Genomic DNA, 23,446 nt, shown 5'->3' with positions numbered 1-23,446 from the left:
GCCAGGAGCTGTGATCATGTAGGGACTCAGCCACTCCTAGAAGTGCAAGGTCAAATCAGGGTGGGAGTTGGGAAGAAAAGTGCTGTCCACCTTCTCCCTTCCTAAGGTCTTATGTTTGGGCATCCCTTTAGTCAAATCCATCAGTAAACTAGCCAACAATGAGCTGCCATCCCATAGAGGTCGGCCTCTTAGGGCCCAGAGCAGGAAAAGAAGGGCAAAGAATCAGTGGGGAAGGAAGGAATAATGACTAGCATAACAATCTTAGACAATCACGAACTTTTCTCTCATTTATTCCAGTCCAGCCAACATATTGGTACCAGACTGGTCTTTATCAAATGCTTATGTGATCATGTCCATTTCTCAGCTCCAAATCCTCCAAGGGTTTCCCATCACCTAAAGGAGTGAGCTGCAAAACATTTGGATCATATACCCACTGGTAAAAAAAAAAAATCTCTTAACATGTACCCCTAGTACATTTATTTATTCATTTATAAACAATTTAAATTTACTATCATTAATTAATAGCTTGATTGTGAGGATGGTGCAGGACTGGGCAGTGTTTCGTTCTATTGCATATAGGGTCACTATCAGCGGGAACCGACTCGACAGGACCTAACAACAACAACTAATAGCTCAGGGTACTATATACACTTAGTAAAGGATATACCTTTAGTATATAGTGTGTGTAAACCCATATTTCAAGAAGTCTTGATAATTAAAGAAAAGTTTTGGACAACTTCTTGTCACACGTGATTAGATTGTCACCATTTTTAACCAAGTAAGATGGCTAGTGGAAGCCTCATGTTAGGAGTAGATATGTTACATCTGCCATTTAGTGTTGTTGCTTGTGTCTACAGTGCTGAATTATTTTCAATCATGAATTTCTTTGCAGTAATCTGCATTTTTTGGGGGAAGGGGTGGTTAAAATAGATACTTTCATCTGAAATCCACTAAACTAGGCACACATGAACCAAAAATGTTGTAATAACCTGAAAATGAATAAATGAGGGAAGATGAGGCTGTTGACCCTTCTACATTGTGGCATTCCCACAACTCCCATCAGATATCTCATGAACTGCACGTAACATACGACTTTCTGTCATATGGACCAAGAGAGGGTTTCCCTGGCACACCTGGCTTCCCAAGTAGCCAGCTGATGCATTGGGAAGAACATTGAAGAATAATTGTCCATATTGAGAAGGTGACAAAGCAGCTTCATAGTATTTATAGGGCTGGCACCATTGTTATATTATCTGCCTTGTGAACATGTGCAAGTTAGTTATCAGCTCATGTGTATGAATCCTCAGACAAGCCACTATATGTGATAGGTGGCTGTGTGCTCTTAGGTGGGGGGTGGTATTTCCAGATCGTGTGGGCTTCAAACAGAAGGCATTTAAAGGGGGCTAGTGGAACTTTTTTTCTTTTTTAGTGGAACTTTAAGGAGACCTCACTGCACTTTAAGGAGGCCTCATTGCACAGTAGTTAGAGTGTTTGGCTGCTAACCAAAAGGTGAATGGTTCGAACCCACCAACCACTCCATGAGAGAAAGATGTGGCAGTCTGTTTCCATCAAGATTTACAACCTTGGGAACTCTGTGGGGCAGTTCTACTCTGTCCTGTGGGGTCACTATGAGTCAGAATTCACTCAATGGAGTGGGTTTTTTTGGGGGGGGGATGGTGTAGTAGAACTTTAGTTTTAAAGTAATAGCAGAAAATCTAATAGCATAAATGATTTCCTCTTGAGCGCAGTCAAACTACAATAATAATCACAACCACATGTGGAATATCTACTATATACTTGAAACTGTGCTAATTACTTTACAGTTTTCCATCTGATCTTCACAATGACCCTTAAAGTTAGGTAGATATTAGAGAGGTTAAGCACCCTGTGCAAGGTCACACAGTTAGTGAATGGAAGGACCAGGATTTGAACCTGAAACTATGTGTCTCTCTGACAGAGTCTGTTTTTTCATTATACCTCACTATTAAGACCAGGCATTAGAGATGAAGTCCCATTCTATAGGAAAAACTTGTGTTCTGTAGAGTGAATCAGTGGTTATGGGTGAGAGAAGGATTAAACTCTCGTGCCAGGATAAGGGACAGTTAGAAGAGATTTATTTAGATGGCTCCCAGAGACAAGGCAAGCAACTCAGAGCTACAGAATATGAATTTCGAAGGAAGCACTTAATGCATGGGGAATAGTAGAGCATGGGAAGACATTGATTGGAGAATAAACTGCCCTTTTTTGTGCCCATTTCAAAGAAAGGTGAATCGACAGAATGTGGAAATTATCGAACAATATCATTAGTATTACACGCAGGTAAAATTGTGCTGCAGATCATTCAAAAGTGGTTGCAGCATTTCCTTAGTAGGGAACTGCCAGAAATTCAAGCTGGGTTTAGAAGAGAACATGGAATGATGTCAGATGGATCTTGGCTGCAAGGAGAGAATACTAGAAAGATGTTTACCTGTTTCATTGCCTGTGCAGAGGCATTCAACTGTGTGGAGCATAACAAATTATGATAACATTGCAAAGAATGGGAATTCAAGAACCCTTAATTGTGTTCACGAGGAACCTGTACATAGGCCAAGAGGCAGTTGTTTGAACAGAACAAGGGGATACTGCCTGGTTTAAAATTAGGAAAGGCGTGTGCGTTGGTCATCTATTGTTGGTATAACAGAAATACCACAAGTGGATGGCTTTAACAAAGAGGAATTTATTTCCTCACAGTAAAATAGGCTAAAAGTCCAAATTCAGGATGTCAGCTCCAGGGAAAGGCTTTCTCTCTCTGTCAACCTTCTCATCAATGTTCCCCAGATGAGGAGCTTCTCTGCACAGGGACCCTGGGTCCAAAGGACACTCTTTGCTTTCTTGGTGGTATAAGGTCCCCTGTCTCTCTGCTTTCTTGGTGGTATGAGGTCCCCTGTCTCTCAGCTTTCTTGATGGTATGAGGTCCCCTGTCTCCCTGCTTGATTCTCTCTTTTATATCTCAAGAGATTGCCTCAAGACACAATCCAAACTTGTAGGTTGAGTACTGCCTCACTAACACAAGTGCAGCCTATCCACCCTCATTAACATCCTAGAGACAGGATTTACAACACATAGGAAAATCACACAATACTGGGAATCGTGGCCCAACCCAATTGATAAATACCTTTGGGGGGGGACATAATTCAATCCATGACAGTGTATGTCAGGGTTGTTCATCAACTCATGTATACAATCTGTATGCTGAGCAAATAATCCAAGAAGCTGGACTATTTGAAGAAGAACAGGCATCAGTATTAAAGGAAGACTTATTAACAACCTGCAATATGCAAATGACACAACCTCAGTTGCTGAAAGTGAAGAGAACTTGAAGCACTTACTGATGAAGATCAAAGACTATAGTCTTCAGTATGGATTACACCTCAGCATAAAGAAAACAAAAATTCTGACAACTGGACCAATAAGCAACATCATGATAAATGGAGAAAAGATTGAAGTTGTCAAGGATTTCATTTTACTTGGATCCACAATCAACACCCATGGAAGCTGCAGTCAAGAAATCAGATGACCTACTGCATTAAGAAGATCTGCTGCAAAAGATCTCCTTAAAGTGTTAAAAAGCAAAGATGTCACTTTAAGGACTAAGGTGCACCTAACCCAGGCCATGGTATTTTTGGTCACCTCATATGCATGTGACAGTTGGACAATGAATAAGGAATACTGAAGAATTGATGCCTTTGAATTATGGTGTTAGTGAAGAACACTGAATATACCATGGACTGCCAGAAAAATAAACAAACCTGTTTTGGAAGAAGTTCAGCCAGAATGATCCTTGGAAGCCCGGATGACGAGACTTCGTCTCATGTACTTTGGACATATTATCAGGAGGGACCAGTCCCTGGAGAAGGACATCATGTTTGTAAACTAGTGTCAGTGATGGGCTCAGGACAGCCACAATTGTGAGGATGGCTCAGGACCACGCAGTGTTTTGTTCTGTTGTACATAGGGTCGCTATGAGTCGGAACTGGATCAATGACACCTAACAATAACAACAGCAAAAAGTTAAAGAGGGCTCACAGCATACTCTAACCATGTCTGAACACATGACCATTTTCCCACTAGCTGATTTCTTCCCTCCCAGCTTTGTTATAAATTTCATTACAGACATGTTCTGTCTTCCATGTTATTCTAATAATTGGTTTGCTCAGAAGTTTTAAAAATAAAGGAACAGTAATTTATTATACTGTGCATTTATCACTTGTGCATTTTGTATAAATGAATGAAAATTTATTTAAAAATAGGAAGGAAGTATGGCTCTCTATGGTTGTCGAAATCAATCAAGGGTATTGTTATACACTGTTCCTTGGTAGGTTTGAATAATTCTTCACCTAAAGGATTTACATGTGGAAAAAATGGCATTGAGATTACTGTTGTTGTTAGGTGTGGTTGAGTTGGCTCCAACTCATAGAAACTTTACGTATAACAGAATGAAGTGTCCCCTGGTCCTGCACCAACCTCACAATAGTAGGTACGTTTGAGCCCATTGTTGCAGCCACTGTGTTAATCCATCCATTGTTGAGGGTCTTCCTCTTTTTTTGCTGACCTTCTACTTTACCAAGCATGATGTCCTTCTCCAGGAGCTGGTCTCTCCTGATAACATGTCCAAAGTACATAAGATGTGGTCTCACTATCCTTGCTTCTAAGGACCATTCCAGTTGTACTTTCTCAAAGACAAATTAGTTCATTCTTCTGGCAGTCTACGGTATTTTCAATATTCTTCACCAATACTATAATTCAAATGCATGAATTCTTCTTCAGTCTCCCTATTTCATTGTCCAGCTTTCTCGTACATAGGATGCAATTGAAAATACCATGGCTTCCAGGAGCATCTTAGTCCTTAAAGTGACATCTTTGCTTTTTAAGATTTTAGAGAGATCTCTTGCAGCAGATTTGCCTGATGCAATATGTCATTTGATTTCTTGACTGGTGCTTCCATAGATATTGTTGTATACACTCTTCCTTTGTAGATTCAAACAATTCTCCAGCTATAGGCATTTATGTGTGGTAGGAGACAGAAAACTAGAATTCCATTCCCAACTCTACTGTTGGGACAATTGCATGACATGGACAAGAGGCCAACCTTCTGTGAACTTGAATTTTCCCATATGTAAAAAGCAAATGTGCCAAATTCCCTATTAATGTTCAGTTTGGTGGAAGTTGGAGCAACTCCTCCCAGTACTAGCAGTAATCCCACAACACATACTAAAACAGAATTGCGACCCCTCCCCAACTGCGATTTTCTCTTATTTATTTTAGAATAGAAGTCAACAAACATTTTCTAAAAAAGACCAGATAGTAAATATCTTAGGCTTCATGAGCCACACAATCTCTCGTGCAACTACTCAGCTCTGCCTGTGTCCCAATAAAACTTTATTTACAAAAGCAATTGGTGGGCCAGATTTGGCTCGCGGACCATAATTTACTGACTCCTGTCCTAAAGCATCACTTCTTGGCATTCAGTGCAACTTCTTTTCAACATATATAGGGAAAAGCATATATTGACAATAATTAGATAAACAAGGCTCTAGTAGGATGGAATGTAAAAGACCAGAAACGTAAAGACGGGAGAGCAAGAGTAGAATCTTGTATTGAGCCTTGGGAAAGAAAATTCCAGTGACCTCTGCAATGAAGGAGAGACGTTGCCAGAGAGGAAAAGACTTAGCTTTGGCATGGAGCTCTGAAATAAGTTTGGAGGTGGGTGGCGTGTGTGAGTCTGTGTATGTGTGTGTGTGCCTGCGTCGTCCTGTGAAGAGGTAGTACAGTGTTGTACCGGGGTCTAGTTTGGTCCTGGGCACTAAGTGGAAATTCACTAAATATTTGTGGAAGGAGAGGAGGGAGGGATTATCCTCAATTTATGCATGAAGAAATTCCACTACAGGACACTAATACCTTAAGGTTGAAGTAGCCATTGCCGTGTTTCCTAACAAATCTACAGTGACATAGAATTCTGTGAGAAGGATGTTGCATTTTCCAACTGGGAGAATCTTCAGAATGGAGCAGAGGAGCTTCCAATGTCCTTACAAGTCCAGTCCTCCTCAGAGAAGGGGGAGAGCGTTGGTGGGCTCTGGGTTGCCCCTTCAGCCCTGGACCTCTGTGATATGGTATGTTGTTGAAAAGGGCACCACATGGAGATGGGCAGGGAGCCTGCAGTGATCATACATGACCGCCATTTTTATGATTTCAGAACGAAAGACTGTGTTTTTCCTCTCATACCATCTAGCCCTTATCATTCCCCTTTTGATTTCTGAGTTTTAATGTGGTAGGTAGGAGTGAGGAAGGGAACGTTGAAAACAGATTTCCCACACTTGAGGCAAGAAATTGGATTTTAGCCCTTTCGTCTTGAAATGGGCTTGCTGACATCATCTCAAGAGGTGGGCCAGAGTTTAGGGAAGGCAAATTTGGACTGTTTCTTCAGATAGGGTGAGAGACTTCCTATAGATGTTTAAGTGACATTTTTGAGTTTTAAGATTTTAAAGAGGTCTTTGGGATCACAAAGCAGGGGAGTTGGATTTTTAAGGCATCTTAAAAAGTTGGAATGTGATTAAATTGATTAACCAACAAATCTGTAAAATTTCACACAAGCCATGCATTTAATATAGAAGTGGATTACAATTTGCAGTCTATTGCACTAATTCATTAATTTTATTTCACAGACTAAAAAGTGTACTATGCAAATGTATGCAAATCATATAGGAAAATAGTGTTCTTAGCCAAATAGCAGCTGCCTTTTTTTTTGGTTTATTTCCCTGGGACTGTGCCACTGGTGTGGAAAGTGAGATAATAAATACCTTCAATGTTTGAAACTGTGCATCGAACAATTTCCTGAAGGATGATTGAGAGGCTTTTGCGGTTTCACAAATATTGCAGTGATCGGCACATATTTTTTTTCCCCTCTTTTTCTCACCTAAAACAGAATGAAGAAGATGACTAACATTTATGAGTCGGCTGCCAATACGCTGGGAATCTTTAACAGCCCCTGCCTGACCAAAGTTGAGCTGCGTGTGGCGTGCAAAGGAATTTCTGACAGAGATGCCCTTTCCAAACCAGACCCCTGTGTCATCCTGAAAATGCAGTCCCACGGGCAGTGGTTTGAGGTAGGCATGTCCAATGAAATGGACAGAAGCATGCCTGGTTGGTTTATTTTGATGAGATGGAAAATTCTAGAAATGAATATGATTATGTTTCTGCTTATTTCACAATGTTTTGATGTGGCTATTTTGATACTGTGGATCGTTTCACATTCACCCTTAATTTGAGAGCCTGAAACTTTTCACTTACTGAGAAGTATTTACAATATACTCTTTGTCCTATCTCCTCCTAAAGTCTCTCCCTGTCTCTGAGCTTTGCCCCATACCTCACTGCCACACCACCTGAAAATGACATGAGTGTGAGGCCTTGGGTCATTGGCAAAGGGTAGGCAGGGAGAGATTTAAGGACAGGCATGAACCTGTACCCCAGGCTGGGCTGGGGTGAGGAAGCTGATGCTCCAAATATTGGTTCCAGGGATCATTGTGGTCAAGGCAGATTCATAAGAGTAGATTAGACAACTAGAATTCTGGGAAAGGTAGCTCCAAGGGAGCAAGAATTTGATGATTGGGATAGAAGTGACTACTCAGATGGAATAACCTCAGTGGATGGGTGTCTTTTCCATATGTTCCTGGGTTGGGTGAGGGAACCAGGAGGATTGGTATCAGTAATGCATTCCATGGGATCCCTGGCTCCTAGGCTGCAGTTGGGACCAAGCTCCAGTCCTGGGAGCTGGGCTGGGGTACTTACTGTGTGGGATGTTTGGCCAGAACTGAGGAGTAGGGACCAAGACTAGAAGCCAGTCCTATGACCAAACCTAAAATAGGGTGCTGCAAGGGGAGCTGACTCAGGACAAATGACGTGTTTGTGGAGAAAACTGGGCTCTGTGGAGAGTTGTTCCAGTGGTGATGGAACCCAGTCCCCAGAACTGAAGCAGTGAGTGATGTCATTCCAATCCCCATGGGTTAATGGGGTGAGCTGGATGTGCTACCTCAGCGAAGGTTGGTTGGGTACTGAAGAAAGATGAATCCTGCTAATGGAAATCATCAGAAGATTGAGCAGTAAGGAGATTGAGGTGGCAGGAGTGGGATAAAGGAGTACCAGCTTGCAGTTTTAACTGGCTTTGAAGGGTAGTCAAACCACATTCAGACAGCCCTCCAAAGCATGCATAGAACGTCCACTCTACATGTTTGCTAACACACACTCCTTGCTATGCATGGGTGTGGAAGCTGGCTGGGCAGTGGTGGAAATGGAATGGTATTGTGTTTCTCCAAAGAGAAACGGGTTCCAGATTGTCAAGTTAACTCTGTTTTTTTCAGGTTCGTTCTAGGAAGGATTTATTCTTTTTTGTGCCTGTTAAACTCTAACCTATCATGGACCCAGTGGAGAAGAGCTCTAGGAAGAGTGTCGAAGCTCTTTGTCTGTTATCAACTGTACTACATTTGACCAGATGTTTCTTTGACTAGTGCTCACGGTAGAGGTGGTAGCTTCTGGGAAGGGCTCACAGGGGCCACATTACACATTTAGTTTTAGGGTCAGAACTTAAAAAAATATTGGGTGCTTATCAAGTACCAGGGACTGTTCTAGGTGCTTTATTTAAAATAATTTAGTCCTCACAACAATCCTGTGATATATTATCCTCATTTTACAGATGAGGAAAATGAGGCACAGAAAAATTAAGTAATTTGCCCAAGATCACTCTGCTTGTCAGTAGAAAATCTAAGATAAACCCAGGCAGTCAAACTCCAGGGCCTAAGCTCTTTGTTGCTATTTTATACTTACAGAGGACACCAGTGTTAGTCTTTGCTGGTTTATGCAGCAATGTTGTGGGTTGGATTCTGCGTTTGGATTTTGTTTATTTATTTATGAGGTGAAACAGATTGGATTTGGTCTGGGTTTTAGTCCTTGTTGTTGTTTCTGTTTTTTTTTTTCTTTTGCTTCTAAGAACCTGGTCTAAGTGAGCAACGTTCTGGTCTTGGCGAAGGGTGGAATGGGGAGAAACAAAGGGTACAGCGGAGGATGTAGTTTTTGTTCTTCCTAAGGGAACCAAGACCTCAGTGAAATTTGGGTAATATGATTGAAGACTTGCTGAGTAAGGCAAGAGTAGACTACTACTTGCTTTGGGTCGTTTGGAACAAACTCTTCAACCTTTCAATACTTCCATCTGTTTACAAATAGCTAGAAGGCGGCTCCACCGTGGAAAGAAGGCTCAATGGACTTGAGAGGCAGCACTTTTACTGCTATGTATATATGTGATATCAGTAACTTCCCAAAAAGGGAAGTTGGATAGACATTGATGAGCAGATGAGATTCAGGTGAGAAGCCAACCTGCCCAGGAGAATGACAGACAGATGGGCAGATTTGGGGATCTTAATTTAACTTCAGATGTGTCCAGGGCTTAAATTGTAAAAGCAAAACAGCATTTGCAACTAGCTTAATGTGAGAAGGGAGCCCTGGTGGCACAGTGGCTAAAGTGCTCAGCTGCTAACCGAAAGGTCTTCAGGAGAAAGAGGTGGCAGTCTGCTTCCATAGAGATTTATAGCCTTGGAAACCCTACAGGGCAGTTCTACCCTTCCCTATAGGGTTGCTATGAGTCGAAATCTATGGCAATGGGTTGGGGGTTAATGTGTGGTCTTTTTTTCCTTCTAAATAATACCTAAATAATTGACTTTGTTGGTGCATTTATTTTTTTATTGTTTATCTAACAAGACATAAATGGAATACCTATGTTAGAAAAAAGTCACTGTGAAAATTAGAGAAAAAAATTCATCTATCTCTCTTTAGGTAATGAACTATTATTTATATATATTCTTTTTCAGTCTTTTCTTTCTGGCAGCATATTCTTATATGATTCTGGTTATGCATGTACAAATTTCTGTCCCTGTGTTATTACCTAGTAGTGTATGTATTTCCATGTTGCTATAATATTCATCATTATATCATTTAAAGATGATATAATATCCCATCAAATGGATTTATGTAACCATTTCTCTATTTTTTTCTTTTAGAAGTTGCTTCCAAAAATACTCTATTTTAAGTAACATTGTGATGAATACCTCTATGCATGAGGCTTTCTCCTTTGTTTTTGAAATAGCTACTAGTAGAGATTCTGTCAAAGTGGAACTGGTGGGGTAGGGCATACTTGGAGGTTTTGATACATATTGCCAAATTGCTTTTTCAAAGTGCCCTGTTGTTGTTAGTTGCCATCAAGTTGGTTTTGACTCATAGCGAACCTATGTACAACAGAATGAAACACTGCCTGGTCCTGCCCCATCCTCACAATCATTGCTACATTTGAGCTCATTGTTGCAGCCACTGTGTCAACCCATATGGTTGAGGGTCTTCTGTTTCAGTAATCTATTACAGTGTTATTCAGAGTGTGGTCTGCACACGACTACCAGTCCAAAAACAAGTACAGATGAGATATGGAACTTGTATCACAGTATAAATAAATTCACTGCTTCCTTCATCTAGAAAGTCTTACTCTTAGAAAACAATGTCAGCTGAACTAAACAGCATGCTTCGTAAGACAGCTGGTTTACTATCTGGCACTTTGAGAACTGCTCCAATCATTTTTACACTCTTAGCAATATATGTTCAGGATACAGTCAGAAAAACAGAACCCATACCAAGTAGCTAATAGAAAGAATTTAATTCAGGGCACTAGTAACAAAAGTGTTGGATATGTTGAAAAGCTAAATAGCTAAAAACTCTACCTTAGGACTAGAGCAGTAGTGTGCTGGAGACAGCTTATACCGATTTGTGATTGCTGATGATTAAACATTCTGAAATCTTACAAGTCAGAAATGGTATTTATACAACAGAAATTGACAAACACTTCAAATCAGAGTCCAAAGCACCACCACCCAACCCAGAGCCAGCTGCTAAACATTACCAGCACAGAATTGGATGAGAGGGATAAAAGGAGTTGATAGTAGTCCTGAAGCCTAAGAGTTGGGCCACCTAGAAAAAGCTGGATCCATGGTGGGTGGGGATATCTGGTGGGAGCCAGAAAGATCGAGGAGATTCAGATAGTGCTGGAGATGCTGCCTGAAAAAGGGGGTGGAGTGGTGGAGGTACCCTAGCATCTCCCTTCCCATTGCTTTCCAGTCTCCCACCAATGCCTTTCACTGAGGCAAACTCTTCAAGCCTTCAGTACTTCCCCCATCTGTTTACAAATAATAGAAGGTTATGGTCCACTCCCTAGTAGAAATAAGAGTGTAGAATGCATTTAAGATCAAAGAAGTAGATGACCAGCACATAAAACGTCTAACAACTTGTAGTAACTTGGAGAATCATTCATTCACTCCTCAAGTAGTGTACACTTACTTAGTATCCATGCCTACTTTTTGGTGCAAGTTCCATAAGTGGCCTCTACCTCGCCCACACCTATGCTGGACCCTTAGAAGTTAGAAATACTTTGCAGTCTACTTAAACCATGTAGCTAACAAGGGCATTTGACTGTGTGGATCATAGCAAATTATGGATCACATTACAAAGAATGGAAACTCCAGAACACTTAATTGTGCTCATGTGGAACCTGTACATAGACCAAGAGGCAGTCATTCAAACAGAGCAAGGGGATGCTGCATGGTTTAAAATCAGGAAAGGTGTGAATCAGGGTTATATCCTTTTACCATACTTATTCAATCTATATGCTGAGCAAATAATCTGAGAAGCTGGACTATATGAAGAAGAATGGGACATCAGGACTGGAGGAAGACTCTTTAACAACCTGCAATGTGCAGATGACACAACCTTGCTTGCAGAAAGCAAAGAGGACTTGAAGCCCTTATTGGTGCAGATCAAAGACTAGAGCCTTCAGTGTGGATTACACCTCAACATAAAGAAAACAGAAATCCTCACAACTGGACCAATAAGTAACATCATGATAAACAGAGAAAAACTGAAGTTATCAAGGATTTCATTTTACTTGGATCCACAATCAATACTCCTGGAAGCAGCAGTCAAGAAATCAAATGACACATTGTGTTGGACAAATCTGCTGCAAAAGACCCATTTCAAGTGTTAAAAAGCAAGGATGTCATTTTAAGGACTAAGATGTACCTGACCCAGGCCATGGTGTTTTCAGTTGCCTCATATGCATGCAAAAGCTGGGCAATGAATAAAGAAGACCTGAGAAGAATTGATGCCTTTGAATTGTGGTATTGGTGAAGAACACTAAATATACCATGGACTGCCAGAAGAACAAACAAATCTGTTTTGCAAGAAGTACAGCTAGAATGTTCCTTAGAAGTAAAGATGGCAAGACTTTGTCTCACATACTTTGGACATGCTATCAGGAGGGACCAGTTCCTGGAGAAGGACATCATGCTTGGTAAAGTAGAGGGTCAGTGAAGAAGAGGAAGACACCTGATGACTTGGGTTGACACAGTGGCAGCAACAGTGGGCTCAAGCATGGCAAGGATTGTAGGATGGTGCAGGACCGGGCAGTGTTTCATTCAATTGCCCATAGGGTCACTATGATTCAGAACTGACTGATGACACCTAATAATATATAATAATAGCTACTGCTGTTTATGTTTAGTGAGCACTAGGAAACATGAATGTGCACAGGAGCAGTATTTATTGATGTGTGAATTTTCCTATATCCACCCTCTAGAAACTGCCTGGATTTACAGAGACATTCGTATTTACAGAATCACAGAATTGAGAGAAAACCTCAATTTTTCATAAGAGAGTTCATGATGGCTGTGTCACTTTCCTGGGTCTCTTCCTTTTGGGGAATCTGGTAATTGGCTAAATGGAGGAAAAAATAACAAACTGAGAGGCTAAGCTGATCTGTGTAATGAAGAGATGATGGAGGAGTGTCAGGGTAAGAGAGAGAGGAGCAGGTGAGCTTATCTTTCAGAAGCATTTTAAAGTCTGACAAAAGAAAGGCACCGTCTAGATGAGCATCATCCAATAGAACTTCCTGCAGTAATGGCAGTGTTCCATGTCTGCCCTGTCCAAGAAGGTAACCCCTAGCCCCTTGGGGCTTTTGAGCACTTGAAGGGTGACCAGTATGGCTGAGAAAATGAAAATTTCAATTATTTAATTTAAATTAAACATAAATAGCTAGCATGGTTCTAGAACATCTTTGGCGCGCTAGATAATTTAGTTGGCGTGAGGAGGAGAGGAAAGGGGATTTGTAAAAATGTTACTGTGGACAATTAATTTTATACCTTAAATTTTTGGAAGGAGTTTGCCATTTGGAAAGAGATTGCCATTTCTTTTTTATTACTTGTGATTGCTGGACTGTGCTTTTTCTAATGGAATTCCATCAGAGAACGGGCCCTGTGATGCCCTGGTTTACAGTTCAGGTTACCACTGCAATAGATAGAACTATCTTCAAATGGGCTTCCCAGAGGAAGAGGAAGTGCTTGCTCTTTTGGTTGGCTATAGTCCCTTAGCAATGGAAGAGAATATTTGAGCTCTAACATGGATCATAAAAATGTAGGCTTGATTTTTAGACTCAAAAAGACCTACAATCTGGCTTCTGTGCTATTAATAGTATTAAGGGTCAATGAGAATGAGTCAGTATGTCTTTGGAATATTGGAAATCAATCATTCTGAAATGCACATTGGACTGGGGCACTTTGCAGACCAACCGTGTTTGGGATCTACGTCTGATGACTGAGAGACACAGATGTGTTTTGTTTCCCCCCAGAATAACCCCTGCCTTTGGATTGGCTAGAGATGGAATGATGTTTACTGGGTAAAAACTTTCAGTAAATGTTTAGTAATGGCCATGGTTGAAACTGACAAAACGGAAGGAAGAGAAAACTTGCTACTTGGAAATGCATTCCAGAACTGAGAGTTTCAGACCTACTCTGTAATTTCCATACACATTTTTTAAAATCTCCCCTACATTCACTCCTGGCCATGTAATGATGACAGTGTATGGTGATATTCAGTGGTCAGTGTTTTAGAGAGTATTTCATCTTCCAATGAAGAGTGGAAATTATTTTGCCTTCCACTGATGTGTTTGCAAACTCCTGCAACTAAACATCACATCCAAGTGGGATAGTGAACACTCCTCAGGGATTCAAAAGCAAGGACCCTGCTGAACTGAAGACTTTGATTCAGTTCACTGGAACATAAGTTCTGTTTCCTGGGCACGGCTGGATGTTCTCCATGAAGCAGTGCCAAGTCCATGATGTGTGGCCCTTGGCCAAGATTCTGTGAATGGCAGAGTACTTATCCTCTTTGGAAAAACCCAAATTATTCCCTAAACCACTCCGATCACCTTAGTTCTGTGTTTCCACTTAGTTTTAATACATAATTATTGAGATCCTTTATAGGATGTTCTAAATAATTCTGAGTATTAATTGCCCTTGGATGTATCATGTACTTCGGTGGATTGCTGTAATAATAATAATTGTGAGTAATAATTAGTGTGCTTATGTCTAACATGTCACTTGTCAGTGGGTTCTAATAATTTAAGTTAATTATTATTTGTAATAATAATATATCCCCATAGTACTTTATATTCACAAAGCCCATCTGCTTACATTGTTTCATTGGCTTCTCATAACTGCCCCATGAAAAGGCAAGACAGACATTGAAATTACCCCTAGCATATATAGGGCACCCTGAAAAAGACATGCTTCATATCCTCAAAGACCTCAGAGTCCAGTAGAAGAAGTCTCTCCTTAAGAGGGCCTAAAGTTCAGAAAGTCAAGTGACCTTGAGAAAGAGGGCTCAAAATAAGGCCCTGACTTTCATCTCTTTCTTACATATGTGGTAGGTAGACCATCTCAAGGGTGCCTAGGCTGCCTTTATGTGGGGTGGAGCTAAAAATCATCACTCTTCCCTCTCTCCATTATTCTCCATTTTCTTTCCACCTCCCACCCCCCAGCTACCCAGATGTAGGGTCTAGTTGGGGTGCCATATGATCTAACATCCCTGCTAGCAACACAGGAGGAGAAAAGTTGGTCCATGGCAGTGGACTTGCTGTGGAATTTTGTAGCAGTTCCTTCTTGGCTAGAGGGCTCATGGGAAAGCCCTATAGAACAAGTGGGCCATCACCCTTTTGTGTATTGACCAGAGAGCATGGAGCCCAAATGTCAGATTCACCTATACCTGGCATAATTGATTTTTTATTACTCTAAATTTTTAACGCCTAGAATGAAAATGGGTCAAGCAATATAAACATTTAGGTGATGACTTCTTAAAATAAAAATAGCAGTAAAGTAAAACTGAACCAAACCTGTTGCTGTCGAGTCAGTTCTGACTCATAGTAATCCTATAAGACAGAGTAGAACTGCTCAATAGGGTTTCCAAGGCTGTAAATCTTTATGGAAGCAGATTGCCATGTATTTCACAGTGGTTCAAAGGTTTGAGCCACTGACATTTTGGTTAGGAGCTGAGCATTTAACTACTGCGCAACTGGGGCTCCTTAAAAATAGCCGTATAGGTAAGTGTGTGTACATAAATATAAATACACATGTATGTTGTTGTTTTTAGGTGCCATCAAGTTGGTTCCAACTCATAGCGACCCTACACACAACAGAATGAAATACCGCCCAGTCCTGCGCCATTCTCACAGTCTTTGTTATGCTTGAGCCCGTCATTGCAGCCACTGTGTTAATTCTTCTCATTGAGTCTTCCTCTCTTTCACTGACCCTCTGCTTTACCAAGCATATGTCTTTCTCCAGCAACTGATCCCTTCTGATGACTCGTCTAAAGTATGTGAGATGAAGTTTCACAATCCTTACTTCTAAGAAGCATTCTGGCTGTACTTCTTCCAAGACAGATTTGTTTGTTCTTCTGAAGTCCATGGTATATTCAATATTCTTCGATAACACCATAATTCGAAGGCATCAATTCTTCTTTAGTCTTCCTTATTAACTGTTCAGATTTCACATGCTTATGAGGTGATTGAAAATACCATGGCTTGAGTCAGGCGCACCTTAGTCCTCAAAGTTTCATCTTTGCTTTTTTTTTTCTGACTTTGTTTTTTTTATTGTGCTTTGGATAAAGGTTTACAGGGCAAATTAGTTTCTCATTAAACAGTTAATACACATATTGTTTTGTGATATTGGTTGCCAATCCCACAGCAGGTCAACACTCTCCCCTCTTTGACATTGGGTTCCCCATTACCAACTTTCCTGTCTCCTCCTGTCTTGTCATCCTTGCCCTTGGGCTGGTGTACCCAAGTAGTCTCATTTTGTTTTATGTGCCTGTCTAATCTTTGGCTGAAGGGTGAACCTCAGGAGTGACTTCAGTACCGAGTTAAAAGGGTGACCAGGGGCCATACTCTCAGGGTTTCTCCAGCCTCTGTCAGACCAGTAAGTCTGGTCTTTTTTTATGTGTTAGAATTTTGTTCTACATTTATCTCCAGCTCTGTCCTGGACCCTCTATCATGATCCCTGTCAGAGCAGTTGGTGGTTGCAGCCGGGCACCATCTAGTTGTGCTGGATTCTGTCCAGTAGAGGCTGTGGTAGTCATGGTCCATTAGTCCTAAGCGGCAGTTCTGCTCTGTCCTATAGGGTCACTATGAGTCAGAATTGACTTGATGGCAATGGGTAGTAATGGTAATAAATATATGTATATATGAAGCTATTTATTAGTCCTTTTACATATATTCTTTCTGATACAACTACCCTTCAATGTAGGTATTGAAAACAGGTAGGGGAACTGAGATGCTTGGGAATATGAATACATTAACTAAAGTCACACAACTAGTAAATAGTAAAGCTGGAATCTGGTTGATTCCAAAACCCATGCTTTTGCCACTTACCCAGAGGTTGTGAACTGAAGCTGCTGGCCTCCTTCTAGCCTACAGACACATTTTGTTTAGCCTTCATGGTATTTTAAAGTGTTGTACTTGGTTGCCAAAACATAAAGATCAGATTTTTCATAAAACTCCAGATTTCTGTTTTTTTTTTTTAATTTAATTTTCTAAAAATGTATCGTGGTAAAGTATATGTAACAAAATGTTTGCCATTTTAACAATTTTTAAGTGTACAATTCCGTGACATTAATTGCATTCCCCATATAAAACAATTCTGAAGGAATAAAATGCCTAGGAATAAATTTAAGCAGGGAGGTGAAAGACTTGTTCACTGAAAACTGTAAAACATTGCTGAACAAAATTAAAGGAGACCTAAATAAGTGAAGGAAACCCTGGTGGTGTAGTGGTTGAGTGCTACAGCTGCTGACTAAAGATTGGTAGTTCAAATCCACCAGGTGCTCCTTGGAAACTCTATGGGGGCAGTTTTCCTCTGTCCTGTGGGGTTGCTATGAGTCAAATTTGACACGACAGCAATGGGTTTGGTTTAAATAAGTGAAAGACATCCCAGGGTCATGGGGTAGAAGACTTAATATTGTTAACATGTCAGTGCTACCAAAGAAATCTATAGATTCAACACAATATCAAAATTTCAAGAGCCTCTTTTGTGGAAATGGAAAAGCCAGTTCTCAAATTCATATGGAATTGCTGGGGCCCTCGTTTCTTTTGAGTAACCAGGAAATCTGGCAACCTGGGGCCTTTAATTCAGGACTTCAAACCAGTTCATTCTGGTTCAAACCCCTGCTGAGAGTTTTAATTTCCACCTGAGATACGCTGAATCAGGATCTACTTTTTAACAAGATCCCCAGGTAATTCTTATGTATAATAAGTGTTGAGGACCAATGCTCTACTAGTGGTTCTCCGAATTGATCCCTAACCAGCAGTATTAGCATTGCCTGGGAACTTGTTAGAAAAGCAGGGCTTGGAAGCACTGCTTTAATACTTGGGGCATCAATGAGCTGGAGATGGTCAGCAGCTGCCTTCCTTGACAGAGTATGAAGGTTGTCCTGTGCTTTCTATTAGCCAGCCTGCTTCCTGCACCTGTCCACTGAGCGGCCCCTGGAGGCATTTGAGTTTAGACTACACTCATGCACGCCTTGGGCTGGGTCTCTGAAAAACTTTTAACCTCTCACTTGTGGACATAGAAGAGAGCTGAAAAATGAAAATTAAGCTAATTAAAGCATTCCCTCTGGATATCACAGACAAGCTTCTTTCTCAAAAGATTTTCTGTTCACACTTTGCTGACTTACAGTATTTCGGTGGCTAACGCCTAGCATGACAGATGATAAAAAACAACAGTTTTCTTCAGTTGTTCACAAAGTTTCCACTGGGGTTTCACATCAAGCTCCCATTTGGGAAAACTTTGATGTTGCTTTCTACCTCCCCCATAACACATCCTTAATAAGAATAATTTATTTTTCTTAGAAAAAAAATAAAGTTGATTTTGGTGATATTAGAAATCTTACCCTAAGCATTAATAGAAAAGAAAACCAAATGAAATAGTAGAGCCAGAAAACATTTCTTCCTAGCTGCCCAAGGTCATGTCCCTGTGACTAAGAGACTGAGGGTTCCACGATGTTCAATCTGTAAATGATGCACCTGGATACAGGGAAAGAAGATTACTGGACTGCTTGATATGTGGCTAAGTGGCTTTCTTAAAATTAAAATTGCAAAATTGCCAATATTGAGATGTCCAAGAGCAAAATTCACGCGAGGTGGGAAATACCAGCTACGAATGAGAAAAAACCAATTTGAACTGATACGTGTTGGTGATTAATTCTCTTGCATGTCCTGAAAATGACTTATGACCTGGAAGACTAACTTCTGGCCTTCTGCAGCAAAGAAAGCACCATGACCTTGGCTTCCGTGCCTCCTTAGCCTGCAGGATTGGCGGCCACACTTTGGATGTGCAAACTGGGCATTGGTTGCCAAGGGTTTTCCTGCTGTACCCTGAATCCCATGATGGTCACTTGAGAAATGGAATTATACATCAAGGAGAGAGCTTGAGGAGACAGCTACAGTTTGGAGCCTTCTATCTCTAAGAAATGATGAAGTAAAAGAACTGAACAGAAGATTTCGAAGGGTGTCTTGAGAAGACAAAGTAAAGTATTATAATGACATGTGCAAAGAGCTGGAGATGGAAAACCAAAAGGGAAGAACAGGCTCGGCGTTTCTCAAGCTGAAAGAACTGGAGAAAAAATTCAAGCCTTGAGTTGCAACAGTGAAGGATCTTATGGGGAAAATATTAAACGATGCAGGAAGCATCAAAAGAAGATGGAAGGGATACACAGGGTCATTATACCAAAAAGAATTAGTTGGTGTTCAACCATTTCAAGAGGTGGCATATGATCAGGAACCAATGGTACTGAAAGGAGAAGTCCAAGCTACTCTGAAGGCATTGGCAAAAAACAAAGCTCCAGGAATTGATAGAATATCCATTGAGATGTTTCAACAAATAGATGCATCGCTGGAGGTGCTCACTCATCTATGCCAAGAAATATGGAAGTCAGCTTCCTGGCCAATGGACTGGAAGAGATCCATGTTTATGCCTATTCCCAAGAAAGGTGATCCAACCGAATGTGGAAATTATAGAACAATATGATTAATATCACACACAAGCAAAATTTTGCTGAAGATCATTCAAAAACGGCAGCAGCAGTGGGTCAACAGGGAACTGCCAGAAATTCAGGCTGGTTTCAGAAGAGGATGTAGAACCAGGGATATCATTGCTGATGTCAGATGGATCCTGGCTGAAAGCAGAGAATACCAGAAGGATGTTTACCTGTGTTTTATTGACTATGCAGTGGCATTCGACTGTGTGGATCATAACAAATTTTAGATAACATTGCAAAGAATAGGAATTCCAGAACACTTAATTGTGCTCACGAGGAACCTTTACATAGATCAAGAGGCAGTTGTTCGGACAGAACAAGGGAATACTGATTGGTTTAAAGTCAGGAAAGGTGTGCATCAGGGTTGTATTCTTTCACCATACCTATTCAATCTGTATGCTGAGCAAACAGTATGAGAAAGTGGACTCTATGAAGAAGAATGGGGCATTGGGATTGGAGGAAGACTGATTAACAACCTGCGTTATCCAGATGACACAACCTTGCTTGCTGAAAGTGAAGAGGACTTGAAGCACTTACTAATGAAGATCAAAGACCACAGCCTTCAGTATGGATTGCACCTCAACATAAAGAAAACAAAAATCCTCACAACTGGACCAATGAGCAACATCATGATAAACAGAGAAAAGATTGAAGTTGCCAAAGATTTCATTTTACTTGGATCCACAATCAAAAGTCATGGAAGCAGCAGTCAAGAAATCAAAAGATGCATTGCATTGGGTAAATCTGCTGCAAAGGACCTCTTTAAAGTGTTAAAGATGTCAACTTTAAAGTGCTGAAAATGTCACCTTGAAGACTAAGGTGCGCCTGACCCAAGCCGTGGTATTTCCAATCGCATCATATGCATGTGAAAGCTGGACAATGAATAAGGAAGACTGAAGAAGAATTGATGCCTTTGAATTGTGGTGTTGGCGAAGAATATTCTATGTACCATGGACTGCCAAAAGTATGAACAAATCTGTCTTGGAAGAAGTACAGCCAGTATGCTCCTTAGAGGCAAGGACGACGAGACTGCATCTTACGTACTTTGGACATGTTGTCAGATGGGATCAGTCCCTGGAGAAGGACATCATGCTTGGCAGAGTACAGGGTCAGTGGAAAAGAGGAAGACCCTCAACGAGGTGGATTGACACAGTGGCTGCAACGATGAGCTCAAGCATAACAACGATTGTCAATGGCTCAGGACTGGGCAGTGTTTCATTCTGTTGTACATAGGCTCTCTATGAGTCAGAATCGACTTGACGGCGCCTAAGAACAACAGCAACGTACTGATATGGCCTCGTTAACATAACAAAGAAAACCTTATTCACAAATGGGATTTGTCCACAGGTATAGGGGTTAGGAGTCCAACACATATTTTGGGGAGGCGCAATTTAATCCATAACAATACCTAATATGTATTGAGAGTACATATACAATCTCAAAATAAAACTGAACTATTTATGGTGTGTCCCACCAGGCTTCAGTCCAACCTGAAATCACTCTGCTGGACCACTTAGGAAGCTGTCCTAGGAGCCTGGCTTGACCTGGAGTCAGTTTGGAAACAAGGCCAAGGTTCACCACACGATAACTGTGACCTCAGGAGAGTTATTGCCTCTGAGCTGCTCATGCTTTTTCATCTCTAAATGGTTGATGTTGGGATTAAATTATTGGCTAGCAGGATAGTGAAGTGGCTGAATAGTGAAGGCTCTGGAATCAGTCCACTTGGGTTATCTGTGTAACCTTGCACAAACACCTCAACTTTTCTATGTCTGTGTTTTTACCGGTAAAATGGGCAGCAATAAAGCCTATCCATGAGTTTCTTATGAGGGTGACATAAGAAGATGCTTAAACTGGTGCATGTTGTTGATGTTAGCAGCCATTGAATTGGCCCCTGACTCATGGCTACTCGTGTACAACACGATTGCACTGTTTGAGCCATGGGATTTTCATTGGAAGTAGATCACCGGTATGACTTAGTGTGGAAGCCCTACTGAAACCTGTTTAGCATTATAGCAACACTCAAGCCTCCACTAGTGGTGGGTAGTGGCCTCGCATGAGGTGCATTGACCAGGAATCAAACCCAGGTCTTCCAGATGGAAGGCAAGAGTTTTACCACTGATAGACCACTGCCATAGTGAGTGCTTAATGAATACTAACTGTTATTTTTTTAAAAGGAGATAATACATACAAAATGGATGTAGTTAGCACATTACTTAGTATTCAGTATATGGAAGATATTATCAGTTAATATGTACGTCGAGGCGTGTTCAATGCCAGAGGTACGTTTTTGGTCTGCTGCCCAGCCCAAGCGTTCTAGATCCCAATCTTCTGTGTAAAATAAGAGAACTTTTACTCAGAAAACTGAAAAAGTCTCTAAGTTTCTGCCGTCTCCAATTAACCACTCTGATTGATCTATTTGGACTTCCCTGGTAGGGAATTATTTAAGCCTCCTTATCGCCTTCATTCTCTGCATTTTGAAGACGACGAATAGACCTGGAGACACTTCATTCCACTTCTCCGTTTTCTCTAATCTGTGGACTGAGAATTTCAGAGAGGCCATGCTGATAACCTTACCTTTCCATCTTTGCTTCCGTGCCAACATCTTGCCCCCACCATTTGTCAGTTTTAGCAGAGAAGTGACAAGAAAATTCTTCCCTTCCTTCTGGAAACTCCAGATGCTCTCGGGGTCAGCTTACAGGCTAATTAAATATTTTATCTTGATTCAGGCTCAGGAATGTTTGACTCCCTATCTCTTCATAGTCTGTTTTCAAATACTTGATGTTTCAAGAGCTTCTTCTATCTGAGAATTTAGTCTTCGATATTTTCTTCTTGAGTGTGAAGACTAGTTCTTATTGAGAGATTACAGTTTTGGAACTGTGTATAAAAGGAAGAAAATTTGATTTCCCCCCGCTTTGATGAATGTTAGCCTTTTGAAAACTACTTCAGAGGAACTGAGATTTAAAGTGAGGGAAACCTGTTTTAGCCTGCCCCTGTTGAAGACTGGGTGGTGTAAACCGTTAAGCACTTGGCTACTAACCAAAAGGTTGGCAGTTCGAGTCCACTCAGAGGCACCTGGGGTGTGAGGGTAGGGGAAAGGCCTGGTGATCCACTTCTGAAAGTATCACAGCCATTGAAAACCTTATAGAGTCCAGTTTTACTCTGAGAGACACGAGATTGCCATGAGCCGGAATCAACTCAAGGACATCTAGCTAGGTTTTTGGCTATTGAAGGCTGGCTTCATCCAGTTTGTTCTAGTACTATTGTTGCATAATAAATTACTCCAAAATGTAACAGCTTGCATCAGAAGTTGAAAAAGGGCACAGTGGAGATGGCTTATCTCTGTTCCACGATGTCTAGGTCCTTATCTTGGGAGATTGTTAGAATGGTTGCGGTTTCAGATCATCTGAAGGTGTCTTCACTTATATGTCAGACTGGTATTTCTGATTGGAGAACTTCCATGTGGCCTTTCTATGAACAGCAGTGTCAAGGCAGGGACATAGACCCTGTCTCTTAATAAGAACAGTCTCAAATTTTTGCCACACAGCTAAACTATGAACTATACCTGGAAACATGAGCAAACGAGGGAGCCCCAACTTATTATCATGTGATCCTATGATTACCTTAAAGGGCATGGATAGGAGGAAATGGGCATATTTATAATTCCAGTCCCTGTTTAGGGTGCTCTCTTTGAAGTTTGAAATATTCAAATGTAGGAGTTGTAAAAGGAAATACTATTGTATACTCTGATAATTAAACTTAAAAAATTTTTGACTTGAAGAGGTACAATAAAAAGAATATACAAACTGAAATTTCTCCTGGGTTTGAACACCAGATTTAAGAATAGCCTAAAAAAATATGCATTACCACCAGTAGATACAATAAAGAAGAAAACAAAAAACAAACAAAAAAACTAGTATCTGCACCCACCTTCATTTTCTCATTGCTTCTTCACAACAGCTATTGA

The 23,446-nt window shown here is 40.8% G+C and overlaps 1 protein-coding gene across 1 annotated transcript in view; it reads left to right on the top strand.

Moving 5' to 3' along the window:
* CPNE4 (copine 4) overlaps nucleotides 1-23,446 on the top strand; it is a 504,022-nt gene that overhangs the window by 19,248 nt on the left and 461,328 nt on the right. Inside the window, exon 2 of the mRNA XM_064277332.1 lies at nucleotides 6,962-7,142. Within this exon, the coding sequence (XP_064133402.1) occupies nucleotides 6,963-7,142 (180 nt within the window). The 5' untranslated portion in view covers nucleotide 6,962. The remainder of the gene's footprint in view (nucleotides 1-6,961; nucleotides 7,143-23,446) is intronic.

The sequence above is a fragment of the Loxodonta africana genome, chromosome 27 (genome assembly GCF_030014295.1).
Source record: "Loxodonta africana isolate mLoxAfr1 chromosome 27, mLoxAfr1.hap2, whole genome shotgun sequence".
NCBI lineage: Eukaryota > Metazoa > Chordata > Mammalia > Proboscidea > Elephantidae > Loxodonta > Loxodonta africana.
Note: the sequence above shows the minus strand (reverse complement) of the source record. Positions and strands in the feature narration are given on the sequence as shown.